The sequence below is a fragment of the Choloepus didactylus genome, chromosome 25, assembly GCF_015220235.1.
Source record: "Choloepus didactylus isolate mChoDid1 chromosome 25, mChoDid1.pri, whole genome shotgun sequence".
NCBI lineage: Eukaryota > Metazoa > Chordata > Mammalia > Pilosa > Megalonychidae > Choloepus > Choloepus didactylus.
Genome location: NC_051331.1, coordinates 4,578,111 through 4,603,727, shown reverse-complemented (window position 1 = coordinate 4,603,727; position 25,617 = coordinate 4,578,111). Strand labels below are relative to the sequence as shown.

Sequence of the window (25,617 nt, the reverse complement as noted above, 5' to 3'; positions counted from 1 at the left end):
ATGAAATGGGTCTGGAAAATGTGGACAAGTTTTGAGTCACATGTCTTCTTTCTCCATCCTCAGCATTGGATGCTTATCACTCAGACTGTCTGAGAGTGAAAAACCAGAGGAAGATTGTTGATGGCAGAACTTTGACAATGCAAACAATGGTGAGAAGGGAATTACTATTTCTACTGAAAAAACTTTATTAAAAATATGTCTATTTCTCCTACTGACTTGGCAGATTCTAAGTACACTCATGAGCTAGTCACATATTTGGGATCCATTTAAGTATACCCAGAACTCTGATATAATTATGGTGGTCCAAAAGGTGAGTTAGAAATCTCTCTCCCATTTACATTAATTTGTTCCAGCCTCCGTTAAGGCTGTGTATTCACGGAAGAGGTATGAGAGGATTTATTTGCCTCATGGAGACTATAGTCTCAGTTCAGAAGTAATTCACTCATTCACTGTGTTAGTGGTAGTAATGTGCTTAGGATTGCAGTGAACACAAGGGATAGAGATGAATAACTGTACAACGTAACACTCCAAAAGGGAGCCATATGGTTCAACAGGTGATTTCTGTCAGTGGATTGTTATGAGTGTTGGATCTAGGGCTATGCTGTGTTCAGGAGAGGACAAGAAAGAGACCACAAAAAGCAAAGAAAAGTATTTATATTATCCAATAATAAACTTCCTACACTTTTGATAGACTATATTTTCATATTTTGAAAAGATGTTTTAAATTCTCATTATCATCTTGTCCCCAGTTAAACATTTTCTTGCATATTAACTACATTTGTACAATTTTGGTAAGTTGAAGCAATGAGTAGGAAATATCATTTCCTTACTTCCAGCTGTGCACACAGGAGGAACATTGTAGGGAGAGTAAAATTTCATGACCAGTGGAAATACTTGAACATCTAGTGAGATAGAGAGACCAGAACCAATGAAGAGTCTATTTATCCTTGAACAGAGTCAAGATGAATATTCAAGAGACACAATGAAAACTGTTGTTTGTAGAAGAATATTGAGTATGGGTGGCCTCCTACCAAAGAGTCAGCCTAGGACTGTACTTTAGTACAGCAGTCACAGGGGACCATGGTTTCTGTTACTGCACATCCTACCCTCATATTATAATAAACACCTGAGTTTTGTGGAGTAGAAAGAGGAAGAACCTACTGTCCCCAAGTTCTGTGTAAAGTTTATAGACTTCTACAGAATTATGTACATTACTTCAAGTCTTTCCACCGTTTTATTGAATCATAGATGTCTCACTTATACTTAACAAGTGTTAGATAGGAATCATCAGTCATTGGAATTTTCAAAACTTGTAACATTTTGTGAAACCATTTCATAGACAAGAAAACTGAGATCATTAAAAGTGCCCCAAATTGGTTAAGTTCCATTTCCAATTTGTGTCTTGGTGGACATCAGGTATCACAAAATGGGGTAATGAGACAATATTACATGAAAAATGTAGTTTATTACTCCAAGAACCTGGAGAGACAGGGTTGCCATGTGGAATCAGTGTGGAGTGTGAACAGCCCTGTTTGTGTTTAGGCAGCACAAAAGCAGAGCAAAAGGGATCAATGGGTTTATGCTTTTAATGTGGGATAAGAGAGTAAGTTAGTCAATTTTCCATAGGTGTGAGAGATTAGTTAGTTTAAAACAAATACCTATGAAAGGGGAAGGACACTCAGGACCCCAGGGTTGTAGGGATGGTTACCATAGCACTTGGGACCACCTGAGGATTCTGGCTGATGCATGTCTGTGATGTGGGTAGTGACCAAAGAGGTCAGTTTGAATTCTGGGAAGTTTAGACTGGAGGGATAGAAAATTGTTAATTAAGCCAAAGATCAGTGTTGAAGCAAATGGCTTCCTGAAAGATGGATGCTAAGGCAGAATACAGAAACATTTTTATAGGATGGATGAGAATAATTGAATAATCATTATGTTAAAAAGTGTGTAAGATCATGAATAATGCTTCCATAATCATGAGTCTGTATATTTATTTGAAATTGATGGAGATTTACTTTTGGATTCTCACAAGCAAATTTGATGATCACCATCTGGAAATCATTATTGTCAGTTTGTGGGCAAATTTTCAGATTACATCACATGATATGTTATGCAGTATTGCCTTCTGGTGAAGTTTTATGTATGCTGAGTTTGTATGTCTCTGTGAGTCTATCTGAAAGATAGATGCCAGGTTAGCAGTGAGAATGATCTGCCTGGAATTCCAAACACAGTTTTGCCTTTTTATACACACAAGCGCCTTCCTTTGTCAGTGCTGTCATTTCAACCAATGTACTATAGATCTTGGTAGGAATAGCCTTGTCTGAACTCAATTGCCTATGATGTTTTAGGAATCGGTGACCTTCAATGATGTAGCTATAGATTTTGACGCAGAAGAGTGGGCCTTGATGGACACAACACAGAGAAACCTGTTCAGACATGTTATGCTGGAGAGTATCCATCATCTGGTGTCTGTGGGTGAGTTTCTTAAAATTTTCTCTATCATGTATCCATCTGTCCATCCATCCATCCATTCATCCATCCAACCATCCACCTAGTCTTTCATCAATTAATTCAAGTATCTTGACAACTTCCCCATATTCCACTCTTACTTCTACTCTGATTCTTTTATAATCTTATGACTACTTGTTAGAAACTATCTCTTCTAGTTATTCCTTACATTTCATTTGTCAAACCAGTGGTCTGTGATATTACTGACTAAAATTTCAAGTCATTTTTATGACTCAACCTCCACAATTCAGAACTCTTTGAGAACTCAATGAATATTATTTCTATGGATAAAATCAATATTCTCTAAATAGTTTTTATCCTCCTGGGGCTCTGGTGTAGTTTCAGAACACTGTAGAAAAATAATCAACATGCTCTTTTCCATATAGAACATAGTTTGGGTGGAGCCTATTAATGGATTCTTTTATAAAATACTCTTCAACTACTGTGGAGTTATAATTGTTCATTGTATATAAAGACTGAGCATACTGTTGTCTATGAATTTAGGCATGGGCATCAACATATAGTTAATGACTTTGAGGGTCAGGATCTCCCATTTCTGCAAATGGATTATCAATATATGGTGTTTAAAGTACACTCCCTCATGCCACTCTTCACAATTTACCTCATTATTCCTAATCATTGTTCCCTAGACTTGATGATCATAAATGTGTATTAGCATAGAATTCAAAATCTATGCTTCTGTTTCTTATAAATAGGGTATCAGCTCTGCAAATCAGAAGTGGTTTCCCAGTTGGAACAAGGAGAGGAACTGTGGAGAGAAGGATTAGGATTTCTCCAAGGACAGAGTACAAGTGAGTTCTTGGGCACTGTGATTCAATAAGAGGAGGGGGCCTGGTCAATGATTGAGAATGTCTTCAGAATTATCAACTGAAGATTTCCTTAATTGAGTGATATTCCCTGCAATGTAGGCTATAACTTTCAGGGAAAACTCTACAAGCTGTGCAATGATTCTGTACATGTATCAATCTCTAGTTAAGAATCCATCTATGATTGTCTTTGTCTTAGGAAAAGAGATATTTATATACTTAACGGAGTCAAACTTAAACATAATGGCCTTTTTCTTGTCCTTCTCTTTGAGGAATTTCCTCTTAGCACCCACCATGCCATCTTATTATTTTCCCTAACTTTAATAGTGAAAATATTTTAGTTCTCTATTTCCATAAAAAGTTTTGCAATTTTCTGGAGTGCACCTTAATTTTAGATTCTTTGTCATTTAAATGACAATATTTAAAACATAATCACTTGAGCCTTGGAAGTGTTTTAATATTTCAGATGCCTAATGCTAGTTTGTAATGTTTTTAAAATTATTTCAGGCAGACAAAATCACCATAGAAAAGAAGAAATGATAATTATGCCAGGTATCTGCAATAAGAACAAATATACCGCCCAGTCAAAGGTAAGCAGCATAAGTGTGATCAGCAGTTTCCCAAATAAATAACTGGGATTGAATAGTCTAGGAATTCAGCATAATCATCTGACTGTAATTAAATAAGGGAGTAAACACTGTCCCATCAATAAGTTTTGGATAGTTTCAATTAAGGGAAAAATTAACCTGAGCTGAAACCCGTAACCTGAAGTCTTACAAAAGTACAATGGCATAAATATGTTTATACCTATTCTTTGAAACATATCAAAGTAGTCAACATTAATTAGTTAGCCCTGCAGTTGAGATTCTAAAAAGAGGGAATATCTGCAAACAAGAAAGTAGCCATCATTTGCATGTAAATAACATGATGAATTTTAACTACAGCCTCACTGAATTATTAGACCAGAGAGTTGAATTAATATGTGGACATACCTTTAACAGTTTCTCTTCTCATTTATAGCAGCAGATTTCTAACATTGGAGAGGATGCCTTCGGAAGTATTGATTTGGGAGAGGATTTAATTCACTCAAGATTGGCTGACGTGGAAACAAAGCCCTATCTAAATGAACAATATCAAAAAACTATCAATTACCAGTCATTCTTTAGTAGACATAAGCAAATTCAGACAGGAAATAATTCATATGACTTTCATCTATATGGAAAAGCCCTTAGAAATATTTCTGTCCATAGACAGCATGAGAGAACTTGCACTGGAGAGAAACAATATGCCTGCCGTCTGTGTGGGAAATCCTTCATTCGTTGTTGTAACCTTAAGTTACATGAGAGAAGTCACACTGGGGAGAAAGCATGTGTCTGCCATCAATGTGGGAAAATCTTTACTCATAATTCTATGCTCAGAAAACATATGAGATCTCACAATGGGGAGAAACCATACATTTGCCATCTGTGTGGGAAATCCTATAAGTATCGTGTTAACCTTAGGGACCATGAGAAATCGCACACAGGGGAGAAACCATATGTCTGCCATCTATGTGGGAAATCCTATAAGTATCGTGCTACCCTTAAGGACCATGAGAAATCTCACACAGGGGAGAAACCATATGTCTGCCATCTATGTGGGAAAGACTTCAGTCGTAGAACTGCCCTCACACCACACGTGAGAACTCACACTGGGGAGAAGCCATACATCTGCCTTGTATGTGGGAAATCCTTCTGTCAACGTTCTCACCTCAAGGGGCATGAGAGAACTCACACTGGGGAAAAACCGTATGTATGCCATCTATGTGGGAAAGGCTTCCCTCGTTGTAGTGAACTCAGACGACATGAAAGAATTCACACTGGGGAGAAACCATACAACTGCCAACGATGTGGGAAATCATTCAGTCATTCTGGTGGCCTTCGAAAACATGAGAGTACTCACACTGTGGGGATTCCATACATCTGCCATGTATGTGGGAAATCGTTCAGTCAGTCTAGTAGCCTTAGGAAACATGAGAGAACTCACACTGAGAAGATACCATACATCTGCAGTGTATGTGGGAAATCCTTCAGTAAAAGTGGTCGACTTAGGCAACATGGGAGAACTCACACTAGGGAGAAACCAAATGTCTGCCATTTATCAGGTAATCCTTCAGTCAATGTGGTTCCTTTAGGCAACTTGGGAGAACTCACACTGGGAAGAAATCATATGTTGGCTTTTTTTGTGGGGAAGACTTCACTGATAGAGTGACCCTCAGACAACACAAAATAATTAACACTGGGGAGAAAACATGTCTGCCATCTATTTGGGAAAACTATTAGACATAATTCTATCATTAGGAATATCATAGAACTCATTTACTATGCTGTACATATAGAAGAGCTCTTAGAGCTACCAACTTTAAAAAGAAAAAAAAATAAAAAACCCACACAGTAATGTAAATCCCTGTCAATATAATCAACGTCTAATTGCCCTTATTTACAATCTGTTCTTAAATAACATGATTACACTATCCTGGGAAAAACACTATGTAATTACATATGATAAATTTCAGCTGAGCTCCAGTCTTGGTGGATAGAAGAACAGCTCAGAGTAGGAATAACTCCAAAACAAGAAAACTGGGTAGGAAAGACATTATCAGTGGGAGGAAACTTTAGGAGAACTCTAGGAGATAATTATTGATGGAACAATAATTCAGACATGGAATGTGTGAAATTCTTTGCTTACACAGCAATGTGTGGAATATATGTGAAGTCTCACATTTTATAAAATATTCTCTGTATATATATATATATATATATATATAGAGAGAGAGAGAGAGAGAGGGAGAATGAAGAAAAGTCTTTGTTGGCTTTGAATTTATTCATCAGTATTTAATTTCCCATACTGAGGTAATGTCAACCCTAAAATGAAATCACAAAGTTTTCAGCTGGAGGTCACATCACGAATATCAGACAGGGAAAAACATCTAACAAGAATGCTTTACAACACAATTCAACCATGAATTCAGTTTTGCCTGAAAAATTAAAACTAGGATTGTGAAGTGATCTGGGAATGCTGAATGCAGTATTTTTTAATGAGTTGTAGGGAAGGAATTGAAAGTTTTTCTCAATACACTTGCAAATAATTATGAAGTAAAAGCTGTAGCTGAACATTCTATAATGTTCAGCTTCTGTTTTTTTCACATCTACATGTAAATATGACTGTTAAACCAGAGAACTTTGAATGTTAACTGAAGAATGTACAGACCAAGATTATGTGTCATAAATATTATATACTTTGAACAGGTATGCATATAGCAAAGATGAATAGAATATAAATAAATAGATAACTTGGGATTAATTTCTGGTTATACAGACATTTTCCTTTACAATGTCACTATTGGTCTTTTATCTTAAAATGGAATTAAAATTAACTCTTAAAGGAATTATATGGTTATAACTCATGGAGTATTGGGAAGCCTGGGGATGGGAAATCTCCCAGTCTTCATCAGACATTGGGGTCATTCCCTCCATTAAAAATGGGTTGGAGGGATCGAAAATGGCAGATTAGTAGACATAGCGCAAAATTCTTCTCCATGAAAAACACTACATAAAAGACAGAAAGTGCTCCAGAATAGCAGTTCTGGGGTTCCAACTGCTTGTCAAAGACTTCTACTTCCATAGTGACTGTGCTCTTGGAGAAACTGAGGGGCTGCATTTGGAATCATGTGAGTGTTTGAGGCTCCTGGGGAAATGGAAGCTGAGACTTGTGGGGAGAAATGAGAGACAGTGATTGGAGGCAGGTTAGTGTAAAACATTGAAAGCAACTGTGGATCCAGCAGAGAGCCACAGTGGAACACAGTGGGAGTTCCTTCCATGCCACAGGCACCCAACTCCCTATCTGGTGTGGGTGATAGCCCTTTGCACAGCCACAGCTAAGAGCTCCTGAGCCAGAGAAGAGCTGTGTACCAGAGTTTTGCAGAAGTGGGTTGTTTCTGCACCCTATACAGATGTCTTTGCAGCAGATTGGGAGACCCACTGTTCTAGTTTGCTAATGCTGCCAGAATGGAAAACACCAGACATGGATAGGCTTTTATAAAGGGGCTATATTTGGTTACACAGTTGCAGTCTTCAGACCATAAAGTGTCCAAGGTAACACATCAGCATCCTTCATTGGAGGATGGCCAATGTTCTCCAGAAAACCTTTTTTAGCTGGGACACATGTGGCTGGCATCTGCTCCAAACTTCTGGGTTCAAATTGGCTTTCACCCAGGATGTTCCCCTCTAGGCTGCAGTTCCTCAAACATATGACTCTCAGTTGTGCTTGGGGCATTTGTCCTCTCAGCTTCTCTGGAGCAAAAGTCTGCTTTCAGTGGCTGTCTTCAAACTATCTTATCTGCAGATACTCTCTCAGCTCTGTGCATTCTTCAAAGTATCCCTCTTGGTTGTAGCTCCTCTTCAAAATGTCCCTCTCAGCTGCACTTCAAAACATCACTCACAGCTGCACTGAGTTCCTTCTGTTTGTCAGCTCATTTATATGGCCCCAGTGATTTAATTTAGACCCATCGTGAATGGTTGGGTAACACCTTCATGGAAATTATCCAATCAGAATCATCATCCACAGTTGGGAGGGGTATATCTCCATGAAACACTCAAAGAATCACAATCTAATCAACACTGATACACCTGCCCACACAAGATTACATCAAAGATAATGCTGTCTTTGGGGACATAATACATTCAAACTGGCACACACCCCTTTGCAGGACCACAGCCGAGTTTCCTGAGGGATTTTCCTGGCCTGAGATCATGCACACTTCTCTGCAGAAGCCCATGGGGTGCACAGTTTCAAGGGAGGGATGCCACACAGAAGTGCCAGGAGCCCTACACCAATGCAAGGGACTTGTGGACCCACCCCAGAAAGGGCCTGTAGGAAATCTGAGATGAAGGGTTTCACGTGTTGCAGCCCTAGGGCATTCCAGCCACAGCTCCAGGTATGGCTGGGAGTACTGTGTATTAAAAGCATCTTTCCCACAAATTGCAGAGTGTACAACCCCTACACAAAGGGCTGGTGGTCCCCACTGCACATGGAAAATTGGTGAAGCAATTGGACCTCCACAAGATTTGCACCCCAATCCCTGCATAAACAAAATTGGGTAGGATTGTCTTGAGGGTAAGGGGTGGTTCAGAACTGCCATCTGCTGGTAGGTTTGGGATAGTGCACTCAACCATGCTGCAGCTCTCACAAATTATAGATAATTGTTTATATGACCCTGCATATACTAAAAGAACTCTTGCAAGATAAGTAAATGTCAAGAGGCCAAAAACAACAGAAAATTTTAAAACATATGAGGAAACTGGAAGTTATGAATAACTCAAATGCCTGAACTAAAAAACAGATGATACGTAGAAGTTGGAGCAATTAATTAAATAAGTAATCACAAACACCAATACCATGGCTCAGGATATAGAGAATATCAAAAAGACCCTAAAAGGGGATAGAGAAGTATTTGCAAGAGTAAATTAGAAAAGAAAGATCTCATGGAAATAAAAGAAACAGTCTAATTAAAATGATTCTGGAAAACATAGCATCAGATTAGTTGAAGAAGAGGAATGAATGAGCTAACTTGAAGAAAGTGTTTTGGAGAGTGAAATCACAAAAGAATGAATGGAGAAAAAATGTAAAATTTTAAATGGATCTCAGGGATACGATAGACAACATGAACTGCACAAATATCAGAATCATAGGTGTTCCAGAAGGGGAAGAGAATGTAAAGTTCTAGGAAGGATATGCAAAGTCATTGTTGGGAAAATTTCCCAACCATTCTAAATGACATAAAATATGCAAATCAAAGATGCCCAATGAACTCCAAACTGAATACACCCAAATAAACCCACTCTGAGACATTCTGATCAGATATTCACATGCTGAAGAGAAGGAGCAAGATCTGAAAGCAGAAAGAGGGAAGCAATTTACTACATACAAGGGAAACATAAGACTAATTAGTGCCTACTCAGCAATCACCATGGAGGTGAAAAAGCAGTGGTATGACATATTTAAAATTCTGAAAGAGAAAAATTGTCAGCCAGTTATTCTTTATCCAGCCAAGCTCTCCTTCAAATTTGAGGCAGAGCTTAAAATTTTCACAGGCAAACAAATGCTGAGAGAATTTGTGAATGAGACACCTGCCCTACAAGAAATACCAGAGTTCCCTTCCTGCAGAGAAAAGAAAAAAGAATGGAGAGGGAGGTCTGGATAAAGGCACAGAAATAAAGTGTTTTAGTAATGCTACATTAAAGGGAATAGAGAAGGGGGAAATATATCTGCCAAATAAATACCCAAGGATATGATGGCTGATTTGAGAACAGCCTTCACTAATGACATTAAATGTGAATGGATTAAACACCCCAATTAAAAGATATAATTTGGCAGAATGGTGTGAAAGATATGAATCATCAATATGTTGCTTAAATATGTAGCTCTAAATGCATATATAAAATGGAAAAAAAAGAGCTAAAACCAAGGATCTAATGGAACAACTGAAGAAGCTAGAAAATGAACAGCAAAGTAATCCTAAACCAAGTAGAAGAAAAGAAATAACAATGATTAAAGCATGAAACATGACACCATGGATGAACCTTGAAGATAAAATGCTGAGTGAAATAAGCCAGGCACAAAAAGAGAGATATTGTATATTAACACTAATGAGAACTCTGTGAAAAATATAAAATAAATGTTTTGTATTGTAGAATGTAAGGAACATAGAGATATACTTCAACTATTGAAGGGGGAACAATGATAAGAAGAGAGGGTTGTGGAGGGTAATCTTAATATGGGAATGCTCAGGAATGGCTATTCATTGTTAATTTTCTGGGGAGCCTTGTGGTAGGAACATGTTGGAAGCAATGTAGTTATTTTAGATCATTTGTTTTTCTTATTCCTTTGTTTTGTTTTGTTTGTAATGTTTTTACTGATTTTTAAAATTTTTTTATAAAGTTTTTTAAAAAACAAATTGCCACTATATATCTCCAGGACGGTGGCTCGTGTGGTGGTGGCAATGGGGTGCCTGCTTAGGGGTCTGAGATGTTGGGAGCTGGGGATGTTCTGGGCACCCCTGCCCCATGACTGCTCCCAGCCACAGGCTCCAAGAAGAACTCTAAATCTGTGTGATCCACATCCCTACACAGGTCTGTACCAGACTCCTTGTGCTACATCCTTGGCATTGGCAACTGGGATTTAAGGAGGAGGATGTAGTGGGCAGTACCAGGTCAAGAAGTTGGAGCATGTTTGATGGCTGTGGTGTCTGATGTCTCAGCTGACTCTGCAACCTCTGAACTGCCTGTACTGCCCCTGACAGGAGTGCTCCCTTCTCAACCAGCACCCGGAATACAGGAGGAGCTGGTGCCCATCAGCCACATGGAGAGCTGCCAGTGGCTCCACCCACCTTATGCTTACAGACTGTTCACCAGTTCACTGGTACAATTGGTTCCAGCTGCTCTGCTACCTGACCTCTGACCCTGATGCCACCAGGCTGAGCCAGGTTGTGGGCTCACTGTCATTACCCGAGGCTGCAGCAGCTGTCCCAGGCTGACCTGCAAGAGGGACAGCTGTCAGACAGTTCTGTGACCACCAGAAACAGACCTGGCATCCAAAACAGACCTGTGATATCAGCACAGGGTGCAGAGCTTGCAGGTAAGGACCATGCACTGTTCAGGCCTCAGATAGGGGCAAGATTCTGAACCAGATGACATCAAGCCCGACCAGGATGCAATGCTGACATCACCATAATGAATGACAGAAGCTGTACTCACATGCCTCTGCAGAACGTGGCTGTGGATGTGGCTGGCTTTGTCTGAAAGAGAACTCAGAATTGCATTACCTAGTCCCACTGGCTGCCCCTTCTAGGGCAAGAAGCCTGGGAGCCAGAAGAAGAAGATTCTTTGACCACTGGACACATTGATTAGTGCTCCACTGGGGGTTTCCCTCATGGCTGGCATGGCCTTTCCTGCCATGGTCACTGGCAGTGCTGTTTGTGTTGGCAGGAGGATCCTCAGCAGGTGTCAGGGAAGGGAAACCTCCAAGCACAGGAGGAATTTGATGATTGCAGGCAGAGTGAGTTTGTCACTCTTGGCATCCCCACTTATTGCTGCAGTTATTGTTCATGGCTCCCCATTAAGCTGGTGTATGTCTATGGGTTTGTGCCGATTTCTATCTGTCCCAGAGGGGTCTGTAGAGATGCCACAGCCAAGGGAATGGGAGTGAAAATTGTCCTTGGGGTGAAAGTTATGACAGTAGCTGTCATAATTCTGATAAGTAAGAGGAATCTTACATTATATTTCAAAAACTGCCCTTGATGATCTCATGTATAAAGCTTATGTTTCTGGCTTGTGTTAACTTCAGTCAATGCTTTTGATAAAAGATTTCATACCATTTAAAATTGATTTAACTTGAGTATTTTCTATCTCCACCATTTATTATAAAATACTTTAAGTACACTCAATGTGTTATTTAACTAATATGAACTTAGATGTAATATATGGCATAGTTGAAATCCTGAGAAAATATACTTGAAGAATATGTCTGATAATACCATTAATTTAATATTATTAAAATATTTCACAATTAAGGTCTCTGGGGATATTATAAAAATTCTTAAAATCCAATCCTTTGTGGAAAGTTACTTGAGAGTCATTGTATTTCTACTTAACATGCTTTCATTTGTACTATTTGATTTTTTAAACTATAACAATTTTATTACTATCAATATGCATTTATATGTTTGGAGACAAAAAAGAAGCCAAAAGTGATGGTTTGCCTGAGAAACTTATGGATTGATATATTGATTCATTCATTCATCCATTATACCACAAAGAATATTCACAGGTCTAGAAAATAGGAATAATGACTGCTGGTATGTTTCCTTTCAATTTATGAAAGTAGATGTTTTTTAGGAATCAGTGTTTAATAACATTGTGCATTTGAATAAGATGAAATGTGTTGAGGTCTTGTGTTGTGTAAAATATGTTTTACCCTACAAGTTGAACATAATTCAGAATGGGAATAAGCTGGCTCATAAAAAGATTGTTTCATGCATATGCACAAATGTATGCATTGTTTGTAATCTGAATAATTAATGCATGTTGATTCACAGTTAATTCCTTGTTAAGTCTCCTCTTCATAACTGTCACTATAATTTGTGAAATTTTAACCTGTATTTGAAGCCCAATGCTTACAGACCCCTAGGCTAAATTCTATTATTAATTTCTAGTTGTAGTGTCATGCATTTGTTCTGGTTCATGGAAGAGATTTCTAATATTTGTATAGTTAATCTCAGACATTACTCACCACAAGGTTCATAGTTTTATACATTCCCATCTTTTAACCTGCAACTTTCCTTCTGGGGATATACCTGACTCTGAGCTTCCCCTTTCCACCACCTTCACCCACCATTCTTCACACACCACTGTTATTCTCACAACATGCTACCATCATCTCTGTTCATTTCCAAACATTTAAGTTCAACCTACTTGAACATTCTGCTCATACTAAGCAATTGTTTGCCATTCTTTAGCATCATTCTATATCTTGGTAACTTATATTTCATGTCTATGAATTTACATATTATAATTAGTTCCTATTCATGAGACCCTGTAATAATTGTCCTTATGTGTCTGGCTTATTTCAGTCAGTATATTGCCCTCAAAGTTTTGTCATCAACTCATATTTTTTAAGATGATTTTGTTCACATCCCATACATTCATTCTAGGTAAGCAATTGATGGTTCCCTGTATAGTCACATATTTATATGTTCACCACACTCACCACTATCTGTATAAGGACATCTACATTTCTTCCACAAAGCAGGATGAAGAGCAAAAGAAAAAGAAAAATGAAAGAGAAAAAACAAAAACAGTTAAAAACAACATGACACATAGGAAGCAGCAAAAAGGAAAGATAACCTTAGATCAAAGTAGAATAAAGAGTCAGACAACACTACCAATACCAAGAGTCTCACACCCCTCCCCTAAGACCCTGTCTTATCTGCATTTACCATATATTGCATTTGTTACATTAAAGGAAGGATAATACAATGATTTTGTTGATTATAGTCTCTAGATTACCTTGATTGTATTTTTCCCCCAATACCTCCCTATTTTGAACACCTTGCAAGGTTGAGATTCATTTGTTCTCCCTCATGAAAAAGCATATTTGTACACTTTATCACAATTGTTGAACACTCTAGGTTTCACTGAGTTATGAAGTCCCAGCCTTTATCTTTCCTCTTTTCTTTTCATGTCCCATGTGCTCCTAACATTCCTCTTTCAACTATATTCATAGTTATCTTTGTTCAGTGTACTTATATTTCTGTACTACCATCACCCAAAATTGTTTTCCAAACCCCTGAATTCTGTTTCTTCCTCTGTGTCTGTAGAGCTCCCTTTTGTATTTCCTGCAGAATGGGTATCTTGTTCACAAACTCTGTCATTGTCTGTTTATGAGAGAACATTTTGAACTTTCCCTCATACTTGAAGGATGGTTTTGTCAGGTATAGGATTCTTGGTTGGTGGTTTTTCTCTTTCAATATCTTAAATATATCACACAATTTCCTTCTTCCCTCCACGGTTTCTGCTGAGAAATCCACACATAGTCTTATTAAGCTTCCTTTGTATGTGATGGATCACTTTTCTGTTGCTCCTTTCAGGACCCTCTCTTTGTCTTTGATGTTTGATAATCTGATTATTAAGTGTCTTAGCATAGGCCTATTCAGATCTGTTCTCCTTGTAGTACACTGCACTTCTTGGATCTGTAATTTTATGTCTTTCATAAGAGATGGGAAATTTTCATTATTTCCTGTATTCTTGCTTCTGCCCCTTTTCCCTTCTCTTCTGCTTCTGGGACACCAATAACAAGTACTTCCCTGCATTTCATTTTGTCCTTAAGTTCCCAGAGATGTTGCTCATATTTTTCCATTCTTTTCTCTATCTGTTCATTTGTGTGTAGTCTTTCAGGTGCCCTGTTCTCCAGTTCCTGAGTGTTTTCTTCTACCTCTTGAGATCTGTTCTGTGTTTTCATTGTGTCTTTTGTCTCTTGTGTTGTGCCTTTCATTTCCATAGATTCTGCTAGTTGTTTTTTTGAACTTTTATTTTCTCTTACATATGCCCAGTGTTTTCTTTATAGCATTTATCTCTTTTGCCATATCTTCTCTAAACTTTTGAATTGATTTAGAATTAGTTGTTTAAATATCTGTATCTCAGTTGAAGTATAAGTTTGTTCCTTTGGGCCATAACTTTGTTTTTCTTAGTGTAGGTTGCAGTTTACTGTTGTCTAGACATCTGACCTCCTTGGCCACCCAAATCAGGTTTTCCCAGACCAGTACAGGCTCAGTTCCAAGAAGGAGGAAATATTCAGTATCCAGTTTCCCTGATGGTCTGTCTTAGAGGATTGACACAACCTATGTTTTTCTGCCCAGCAGGTGGCACCTGTCAGCCTGTCACTCCAGCTTGGTGTAAGAGAGTGTGTCCTGTGACTTTTCCCCCAGGCTCTGGGATCTGGTTCTGAATGGCAGGCAGGTAGTAGAACTTGGTCCCACCCCTTTCTTCTTGGAAGATACAACCCCAGAGAGAGGTAATTTGCATATAAATAGATTCTTTGTTTCTTTGACTTGGCTACCTCCACCCTTGTCTGGGTCAGAGTGCTGTGAGTTTAAAATGGCTGATGTTTTATTGCAGAGCACTACAAGTCAAAAAAATCTGAAGGTGCCTCCACAGAGCTGCCCAGGTCAAGAGGGAGAGAAAGGGACAGAAAGCCCCCCTCCAGGGTTAGTCCACTACCCCCAGATGCACTCATCATCCAGAGACAGCTCTGGGCTCCCTGTCCCAAGACAGATACATCTCCTGACTCTCCAAGGTCAGTTGTCACCAAATACCTCCAACTGCTTGTTGAGATTCATAGTTTGTATTGAATCATTAACATTAAAACCCCATTTGGAGCTGGGCTGAGGTATTATTCACTTGTTCAGAGATTGCTGCTCTGTAGCACTGCAGGGTTTTGCAGTTTAGGCTGCTGTGAGGGAGGGGGCTCTTGGCTCAGATCTGCAGCCGTTACTTACAGATTTTATGCTGTCATCTTGAGCATTTCTCCCAATTCAGATTGTTGCATGATGTTTGGACAGTAGCTGCTGTCTCCAAGCAGCTATTCCAGATCTTTTACAAGTCATTCCTGTTTTTATTTTAATAGTTGCTCTGGGGGACTAACTTCCACTCCTTTCTATGCCACCATCATTTCCCTATCTCTTATTCCCTTTTACTTATGATCACTATGATCATTGAATACCCAGAGAACCTGTGATAACTTCCAGAGTGACCTCCTGCTTGCAAGGTTATAAATTCTCTCATTTATCTCCTCCCTGTTGGTTCTTAGTTTGAAAGAGTTCTTGAGATGTTTATTTTTGTTGTTGTTTCTGTTTTATGCCAGCCTGTTTACTGAAAGTTTAGTGATAGCATCATATGACTAAGTTGGTAAAAAAAATAGCCACTTCAATATTTGTAAGTAACTCAAAACTAGTAAAATTTCTTTCAGGGTGAAGTTCATGATCTTAGGAATATTTTCTTAACTTTTCTTCAAATTAAACTAACATTTCAAGCCAATGATCAAACTGCTACTGCTGTATTATAGAAATGCAACAGGATTTCATGGTTTCAATACAGAATAAAAAAGTTTTATTAAGTTGTATTCTTGAATCAATGTTGTTTCTAGTTTTAATTTACATGTGACAATACAGAACAGTTAAAACTTCACACCTTCATCAAAATACTAATTTTATGTCTTGATTCTGCCATTTACTTGTTTTGTATCGCTCAGAAGTCTTTGAACATCTTTGAAACATCACTTCCTTATAAATAGAATTTGTAATAATAGCACCTCATGAACTTAATGTTTAGAAAATATTTCACATAAAGCCTGTTCTCAAATTGTGGCTATGTTGAAAAAAAATAAATCAATAAGAATTGTAAATCACTGACAAGAAGCATTAGTTATATGATCTCTTCACCACTTACTTTTCTTCCATCCTAAACCCATAGTACCATTGCTTTTGAACAAAGATGTAGGAGGAAGTCACAGGGTTCACATTTGCTAATGGGATTTTCTATTAAGAAGATTAGGACATTATAAGATGTTCTGAAATGATTTGTATAGAGGTTGTAAAAGTTAGACCATTTCTTCACTTTCAGATTGGCAGGAGGCAGGAGGACCAAAGCACAGCAAAGCTTTCCTGTGGTAACTAGAGTATTGCACAGGGGCTCTGATACCATAAAATATAAAAGCAAATTTCATCGACTTTAATGCATACGCATGAAGAATGAATTTTCAGTCTGAAGAAAAAGTAGTATAATTTTTCATTTATATTTTTCATTCACATGTCCATATAAAATTCAACATACTTGAATGTAATTCAATGTTACAAAATATTTAGGGGTTAATTTTGCACATGATTGTCTGGAGGCTGTCTCTAGGGATCATGAACAAGTGCTTATGTGCTCCTCCATAACAAGCTATGAAAAAACCCTAGAATTAAACCTCAAGTGTAAGGGATCCTGTATGTATGTTATTTTTATGTCAAGGATTTACTTACTCACTTTGCATCACCTGAATATATAGTACAGAATTTAGCAAGGAGAAGGTAATAGGTAGGTATTGGTTGTAATTAGTTAAATAGCAATAATGTAATAAAATATCCAACTTTTAAGACAAAGAGAAACCGTCATAATTAAATTTATTTAAAGAATTTAAATTAGTGTTCTATATAGGCAAATTTTGGCCAGCCAGAAGAGCCTTTCTGTCCCTCCCTGTTTTGCTGGCATCAGTTCCACTAGAAGCTGTTATCCAATAACTGTGCACTTTCATTAACAATTATCAATTCTGCTTAAAACTGCTGGGACTGAGGTTTTCAATTCAATGAATAATAAATAATACATTGATCTCATTGTGTGTGCCATCTTATTGGTATTTTCTATTCCAATTTTATTAAAAATACCAGAGTAGGAGAGAAGTGGGGGTGATTCATGAAGGAGGTGAAGAGTAGGAAAAGAAAAGAACAATATCAAACATGTAAGTTAATACTGTCTTTTCTTACCCTGGAGAGGCAAGGCAGGAATTCTAGTAAGGGTTCAATCATGCTTTCAGGTGCAGGCAAGAATGAGTGGGCACTTGCGATGTTTAACACCATGGCAGAAATCATTCTGTGTATGACAAGGACATCTTTGTTCAGTTTCAGTTTGAAATGTAGCAAAGCAGTGGCACTGGAGAAAACCTCTGGGTATATAGCCCTTGGCATAAAAAGTAGAAAGTGCCAGTGTAATTTCAAATAGGAAAATGGCTCCAGATGGCTCTAGGCAATCAGAATCTCTTCCATGGTTCTTAGAAATGCTACTTACAATTCTGTCACTGACCTCCAGTTTTATTCAACTGTGCTCAGAAAAAAACAGTCATTATGTCTTTACCAGCCGGAGTATGGTTACTTTGGGCCCAGTATATGGACTATTTTGATATATGCTGAAAAGAATTCTGTACCCTGGGAGTAACAATTTGCATTTCCTAATTAGGAAGACTTAGTCTGTTGTGCTATTCAAGTGTTGCATATAATAATTAGATTGTATTTATATCTCTGTGCCAGTTTGAATGTGTTATGTCCCCCAGCAAAAGCCATATTCTTTGATGCAATCTTGTGGAGCAGACATTTTAGTGCTGATTAGATGGAGATGTGACTCACCCAACTGTAGGTAATAACACTGCTGAGATAATTTCCATGGTGGTGTGCCCCACCCATTCAGCATGGGCCTTGATTACTGGAGCAGTATATAAGCTCAGGCAGAAGGAGTGAGCTTCCTACAGCCAAGAGGGACACTTTGAAGAGTGCACAGAATCTGAGAGTGTAACTGCAGATGAGAGATAGTTTGAAATTGGCTGTTGAAAGCAGACTCCTGCTCCAGAGAAACTAAGAGAGGATGCCCCAAGAGCAACCAAGAGTGACATTTTGAAGAGGAGTTGCAGCCTAGAGAGGAACATCCTGGAAGAAAGCCATTTTGAAACCAGAACTTGGAGCAGATGCCAGCCATGTGCCTTCCCAGCTAACAGGTTTTTCGGGTGCCATTGGCCATAGTCCAGTGAAGGTACCCAATTATTGTTGTGTCACCTTGGACACTTTATGGCCTTAAGACTGCAACTGTGTAACCAAATAAACCCCCTTTTATAAAAGCCAATCCATTTCTGATGTTTTGCATTCTCACAGCATTAGCAAACTAGAACAATCTCCAGCTATGATTTTGGAATTTAAAAATTTTCCTTCATGTTATGTCATTTACTGCAGTATGTTTTGACTGTAAGTCATATGTGCATACGATTTGGAATTGTTATATCTTCCTATTAAATCAACTTCTTTATCATGATGAAGAATCCTTCTTTATATTCAGCCATAGTTCTAGCCTCTGGCATGTATTGTTTTACTAGTAGTCAGCCATATAACCAGAATGAGGGATTTCAGCTTGTGTTACATTATGTATTTTCCCATCTTGTTTAAAATTTTATTTTTGAAGTATGTTTTTCTGTTTATTTTAAATGTTACTTATCAATTGCTTTTATTTAGGTATTGTATATTTTTCATTCCACTTGACAAATTCTGTGTTATAATTGGATCCTTTATTTTATTGAAATTTCATATCATTCATAGTACATGGTGAATTTCTGTCTACTATTGTGCTTTTTTGTTCCAATTTATCCCATCTTTCCTTGTCCAATTTTTCTTCTATTTGATTGATAAAGTATATTTTTCAGTTTTTATCATCTAGTAGATTTTCAGTCATAAATTCTTACCACATATTTTTAGATATTACCCTAGAGATTCCTATATCTATCTTCAACTTATATTCTATCTGGTTCCAAGCATTAGTTGACAAATCACTCATATGAACAATTATCCAAAGAACTATCTGGATATGACTGCACATGGTCATGGATATAATTTAAAAGTGATTGTTTTTAAATATTCATTTAGATAACTAATGTAAAAGTAAATTTCATGATTGCTATGGAACCATCACAGTTCTGAGTACTTGAGAAAAATTTTGTTCTTTTTACTAAAACTAACCCACAGAAGGCTTCCCTGTCCTCAACACTTCTGAGAGGAAAGGCAACTAGTCATGGTTAGACTGATGACCTCTAGAGCCAAACCACCTATGTCCATAGCAAGATCTACAACTTAAGGGTTGTGTGAACTTTAGCAAGTTATATTTTCTTGACTTCCAGAACCAACATATTTACTCTTTCAGTTTTCTCCATTCCTTGCTACATCCAGGTTGTCCATCTGGGATGGTTTTCTCTCTTTCTGAAAAATATCAGTTAACATTTCTTGTAACAAATTGGATGATGACTTTGAACTTCAGCTGCTTTAGTTTATATAAATATATTGCTTTTTTCTTAGTTTAATACTTCCAGAGTTTTCACTGCTTGGCACAGAATATTATGAACATACAAGCTTAATAAAAATAGATTCAGATAGTATGTATTATTTTGGAGCAGACTTCTTTGGATCACCATATGTAAATCAGGCTATTCAGTGTGTGTGTGTGTTTTACATTGCTGGGAGTGTTCCACCAGTTGTATTGTTCATATTTTAGATACTCATTTCAGTAATTGCAATTTGTTTGTTACCATGTTATAGCTATTATGAAAAGCAAATTTCTTTTTAAAATTGCTAAACTGGAATTTGGTGGACCTAGACACTCATTTTTTTCAAGCATGTAACCAAAAAACCAAAAACATATTTCAGAATTTATCCTTCTTGGCCTCTCAGAAGATACCAAAGTTCTGGCCCTCCTCTATGGGCTGTTCCTGATGACGTACCTGGTCAAATTCTGGGACACCAATGATTCATCTGTTTGTGTGCTTCATGTTATCCATCATTTCCCTGAGATCTACTTTAAATTTTTTTATTTTTTCACCATTTTTCTTTTGTGCTTTCACTTTCCATCACGTTATCTTGGAGTTAACTAATACTTTTCACTACTTCTTCAAATCTGGTCTTAAGTGTCTCAAGAATCTTTTTAATTTGATCAACAGATTCTTTTATTTCCATAAGATCTGCTATTTTTTAATTTACTCTTGCAAATTCTTATTTATGCTCTTCTAGGGTCTTCTTCATATCCTTTATGTCCTGAGTGATGATATTAGTGTTTGTGATTACTTCTTTGATTAATTGCTCTGGTTTTTTAACTTATGCCTTTGAGTTATGCATATCTTCTGGTTTCTTCATATGCATTACAATTTTTGGTTGTTTTTGGCCTCTTGGCAGTTGCTTATCTTGATAGGGTTCTTTTATAATATGCAGAATTGCTTGAACATTTATTTACAATTTGACAGAGCTACAGTTTGTTGCAGTGTACTTTCCCTGATCTATTAGTAGATGGCACTCCTGAGCCACCTCTGACCATCAGTCTAGTTCTCCCCAACTTCATCTATGAACTAAAAGTGGGTCCAAACCCTATGGAAGTCCAATCAGTGCACCAATTTTCCATGTGCATTTGGGACCACCAGCCCTGTGGTGTGGCATGCAGCTTGACAGGAAGACTGCTCCCAGACATAGTGGTTCCAGACTTTCCTGGGGCTGCAAACGTGTGTCTACCCTGCCAGTTCAAATGCCCCACAATCCCTCTCTTTTGGGTACCCATGGTTCCCTGGGATTGGGGGTGGGTTCCTGGAACTTCCTTGTGACACCACTGCTTCTAGACTGTGCACACTGTGAGCTTCTGTGGAGGAAGGGTGGATGCTGTCACAAACCCACTGAATCCAAAATTCCCTTAAGGGATCTCTTGGCTGTTGTGCTGTGAAGGATTGCCTCCCAGCCAACTGCAAAGATGTCTGCATGGTGCATGGATACCTACCCCCTTCCATTCTCATCCACCTGCTACAATGGCCATTCCCTGACATGGGGGCTCTTGGCCATGTGTCTGTGAAAGTTTACCAGCCGTGCCAGGTACAGAGGAGGGTGTCCAGGGCAAGAAAGGGTACTCCCCACTGTGCTCATGTGTGGCTTCAGCTGCCCTTTCTCTTGCAGCATTTGTGGCTCCAGCTCCCCTTTCCCCATTGGCATTCCAGGCCAAACACTCACCTGAACACAGCCCCTCAGTTTCTCCAAGCACACAGTCACTATGAGTGTAGAAGTCCCTGCCCAGCCAGTGGAATCCTGAAACTGCTTTTCTTGATCACTTTCTGTCCTTTATCTGGTGTTCTTCATGGAGAAGTTTTCTCCATCTCTCCTAATCTCATCTTGACACTCCTCTCCCCAAATATTTTTTAAACAAAATTCACATTTTCTTTAGATTGAAATAAACTGTACAAAATTGATTTTATTCACCAAACATAACAGCAATATTTTGTGTATTATTCCTAGATTAGCCACAAAGCACTTATTTTTGTAGGCTTTCCAGGTTCTGCTTATGAATCAAGGTGATACAGTAGATATAATCATGGAAATAGATAGAAGAAATCAGACAAATTGGCTGTCAGTATCCATGTCCTCTGATTCTGTCTTGACCATGAAACAGAAATGTTCAACACATACCTGCTAAAAAGGTTATGAAGGTGTGGGCTCAATAAAGGAATGTAAACAGCAAAAACCAGATGGGGAAAAAGGTATTTGAACTTTAACTTTTTCCTTTAGGTTCATTTGATAAAGACAAAATTTACACTGACATCCTTGCTTGGTGAGCTCAGTTCCTCACTCTCTGGTAATTCCCTTAACTGTCCAATACAAATTTGTTCTTCCAGTTAAATGTCAATACTGAGCCTCATTGAAACATTTTACAAAATGCATTCCTTCCTTCCACACTCCTCAATGTTTATTTCTTCAAAATACTGATAACTGAGCTGATAATCTGACAATTGGAGCCACAGTGAAGATTAATGTCAAATCTAAAATGAGTTAACTGAAATAATTCCAATGTGCCACTAACAGATATCATGCAGATGTGAAATGTGGCACTTTCAATGTTATTTTCTGGAAGAACATATGGGTCTTCAAAGCCTGAGTTCAAACAGGGGCCCTATAAATAGGTAGATTACTAATGATTAATGTATTCAATGGACATCTATAGGCAAAAATACTCAGTGATTAAGCAGCCTACACACACCTTATAGGTTTTCCTCCAAAAGTAAGAGAAAACCTATTTTAAAAGTCTCACACATTTCCAATGCTTTCTGTATTACCTGTAGGAAGCTCTTAGTTGTATAGAGTTTGATATATGTGTCCACCATTAAGTCCAGATCATGCATTATATCAAAATTTATGTTAAGCAAAGCCAAATTACTTGACCTTTGGTCTGTCAAAGTGTTCCACAGGTATGCTTTGAGATGCTTTTGTCCATTTTCATAGCATTCACTCTCAAACTTCACTACAGGAAGAATGCATAAGACCTTCAACAAAGCATAAACATTAGGAAAAACTTGATGTCAGGCAGATGAAGGCCTTCATAGATGGTGGATGGAAGCTGTATATCTTTCGTTCTGTGTGTCCACTTGATTCTCCAACAAGGAAGCTTGGCTGAGAATGTGTCAGGATTGCATAAGTCACTTCGTATATGTCAGCATGGTGTTCCTTTGACATATTGAAATTGAGCTGCTCCATGACAGAGGGTACCAGAGATATGCATTTAAGAGCTTTGAGGTGCTGTTCTGATAATATATCTTTAAGATCCTGAATAATGTGCTATGTTGTTGGAACACTTGGGGTTTCTTTAGAGTAACTCTCAGCAGTTGAGATTCCAGGTTACCTTGCTGAGTTCTGCAGAATTTGCCAAGGATTTTCATGTGAATATCAAGTTTAGTTGCTAAATTTGTGGCTTCCTCAAACCAAAATTATGATAAACTTCAAAAATAGACAACCTTATGTAACTAAAAGAAACTGTTGATCAAACTAATGAAATTGTGGATAAACACACTACTAGACTAGAAGAAGCTGAGGAAAGAATAAGCAGACTGGAAGAATGCACAATGGAAAGTAAAAGTAAAAAGGAAAGAATGGAGAAAAATAATTGAAAAAATCAAAATAGATCTCAGGGAATTTATGGACAACATAAAGCATGCAAATGTGAGAAACATTGGTGTTCCAGTAGGGGAAGAGAAGGGTAAAGGTCTAGGCAGAGTATGCAAAGAAATTGTTGGGGAAAAATTCCCAACCCTTCTAAACAACATAAATATGAAAATCGTAGATGCCCAAAGAACTCCAAACATAATAAGTAGAAATAAACAAACTCAAAGACATATTCTGATCAGATTGTCAAATGTTGAAGAGAAGGAGCAAGTTCTGAAAAGAGCAGGAGAGAAGCAATTCACCATGTACAAGGGAAACAACATAATTCTAAATAGTGACCATACAGCAGCTACAATGGAGGTGAGAAGGCAGTGGTATAACATATTTAAAATTCTGAAAGAGAAAAATTGCCAACCAAGAATTCATTATCCAGCAAAATGCTCCTTCAAATTTGAGGGAGGGCTTAAAATCTTCACAGACAAACAAATGTTGAGACAATTTGCTAACAAGGGACCTAACCTACATGAGATACTAAAGAGAGCCCTACTGGCAAAGAAACAAAGAAAGGAGAGAGGTATGGAGAAGGGTTCAGAACTAAGTATATTTAGTAAGGGTACTTTAAAGGAAATAGAGAGAGGGAAAAAATATATCTGAAAAACATAAACCAAAGGATAGGATAGCTGACTTAAGAAATGCCTTCACAGTAACAAAATTGAATGTGAATGGATGATACTCCCCAATTAATAGATAAAGATTGGCATAATGGATTAAAAAATATGAACCATCAGTACGTTGCTTACAAGAGACTCATCTTAGACACAGGAACACAAAGAAATTGAAAGTGAAAGGATGGGAAAAATGTTCCATGAAAGCACAGCCAAAAGAAAGCAGTAGTAGCAATATTATTCTAAGATTAAATAGTCTTTAAACACAAGAATTTTATAAGACACAAGGAAGGTCACTATATACTAGTAAAAGTGACAATTCAATAAAAAGAAATGACCATCACAAATGTCTATGCACCCAATCAAGGTGACCTAAAATACATGAAACAAATATTGGCAAATCTGAAGGAAGCAATAGATGTTTCCACAATTGTGGGAGACTTCAATACATCATTCTCCCTATAGATGGATCAACCAGACAGAGGACCAATAAGGAAATTGTAAACCTAAACAATATGATAAATGAATTTGAATTAACAAACATATATAGGTCATTACATCCCAAATCAACAGGACTCACATTATTCTCTAGTGCTCACAGAACTTTCTCCAGAATTGATCATATGCTGGGCCATACAGCAAGCCTCAATAAATTTAAAAAGATTGAAATTATTCAAAGCACATTCTCTGCTCACAATGGAATATTATTAGAAGGGCATAAGCATCAGAGACTCAGAAACTGCACAAATATCTGGAGGTTAAACAACACGCTCCTAAACAGTCAGTGGGTTAAAGTAGAAATAGCAAGAGGAATTGCTAATTATATGGAGACAAATGAAAATGAGAACACAACATATCAAAACATGGCATGCAGCAAAGATGATATTGAGGGGGAAATTTATAGCTCTAAATGCATCCATTAAAAAGGAAGAAAGAGCTAAAATCAAAGGTGTGTGAATGTGGTGGAAAGGGTAAGCTCAGAGTCTCACATGTCACCAGAAGGAAAGTTGGAGGTTAGAAGATGGCAATGTATAAAACAGTGAATCTTGTGGTGGATAATATCCATGATTAACTATACAAATATTAGAAATCTCTCTCATGAACTAGAACAAATGTATGTCACTATAACTAGAGGTTAATAATAGAGAGGCATATAGGGAAAAAATATACACCTGTTGCAAACTATATACTACAGTTAGTAGTATCTTAACATTCTTTCATCAACAGTAACAAATGTACTATACCAAAACTATGAATGAATAATGGAGGGGGGGCCATGGTTAGGGGTATGGGAGGATCTGAGTTTCCTTTTTCTTTTGTCTATATTTCTTTTCTGGAGTAGTGAAAGTGTTCTAATAATTGAAAAAAAATAATCGTGTTGATGGATGCACAGCTGTATTGTGGTGCTGAGGGCAATTGATTGTACACTTTGGATCTTTGGATAGTTGTATGGTATCTGAACAATCTCAGTAAATTATATACATAATAGATTGGGGTGATGAATGCACAACTATATGATGGTACTATGAATGCTCGATTGTACACCATGGAT

General features: G+C 37.7%; 1 protein-coding gene and 1 pseudogene across 4 annotated transcripts in view; both read left to right on the top strand.

Moving 5' to 3' along the window:
• Positions 1–6,677, top strand: part of LOC119520503 (zinc finger protein 596-like) — a 52,782-nt gene extending 46,105 nt beyond the window's left edge. For all 4 annotated transcript variants that reach the window (XM_037818407.1, XM_037818406.1, XM_037818409.1 and 1 more), the window contains 5 exons: positions 64–149; positions 2,349–2,475; positions 3,225–3,320; positions 3,843–3,925; positions 4,356–6,677. In XM_037818407.1, coding sequence (XP_037674335.1) covers positions 64–149; positions 2,349–2,475; positions 3,225–3,320; positions 3,843–3,925; positions 4,356–5,585 — 1,622 coding nt within the window. In that variant the 3' untranslated portion in view covers positions 5,586–6,677. The remainder of the gene's footprint in view (positions 1–63; positions 150–2,348; positions 2,476–3,224; positions 3,321–3,842; positions 3,926–4,355) is intronic.
• A 3,930-nt stretch (positions 6,678–10,607) lies between these two features.
• Positions 10,608–25,617, top strand: part of LOC119520228 — a 30,033-nt pseudogene continuing 15,023 nt past the window's right edge.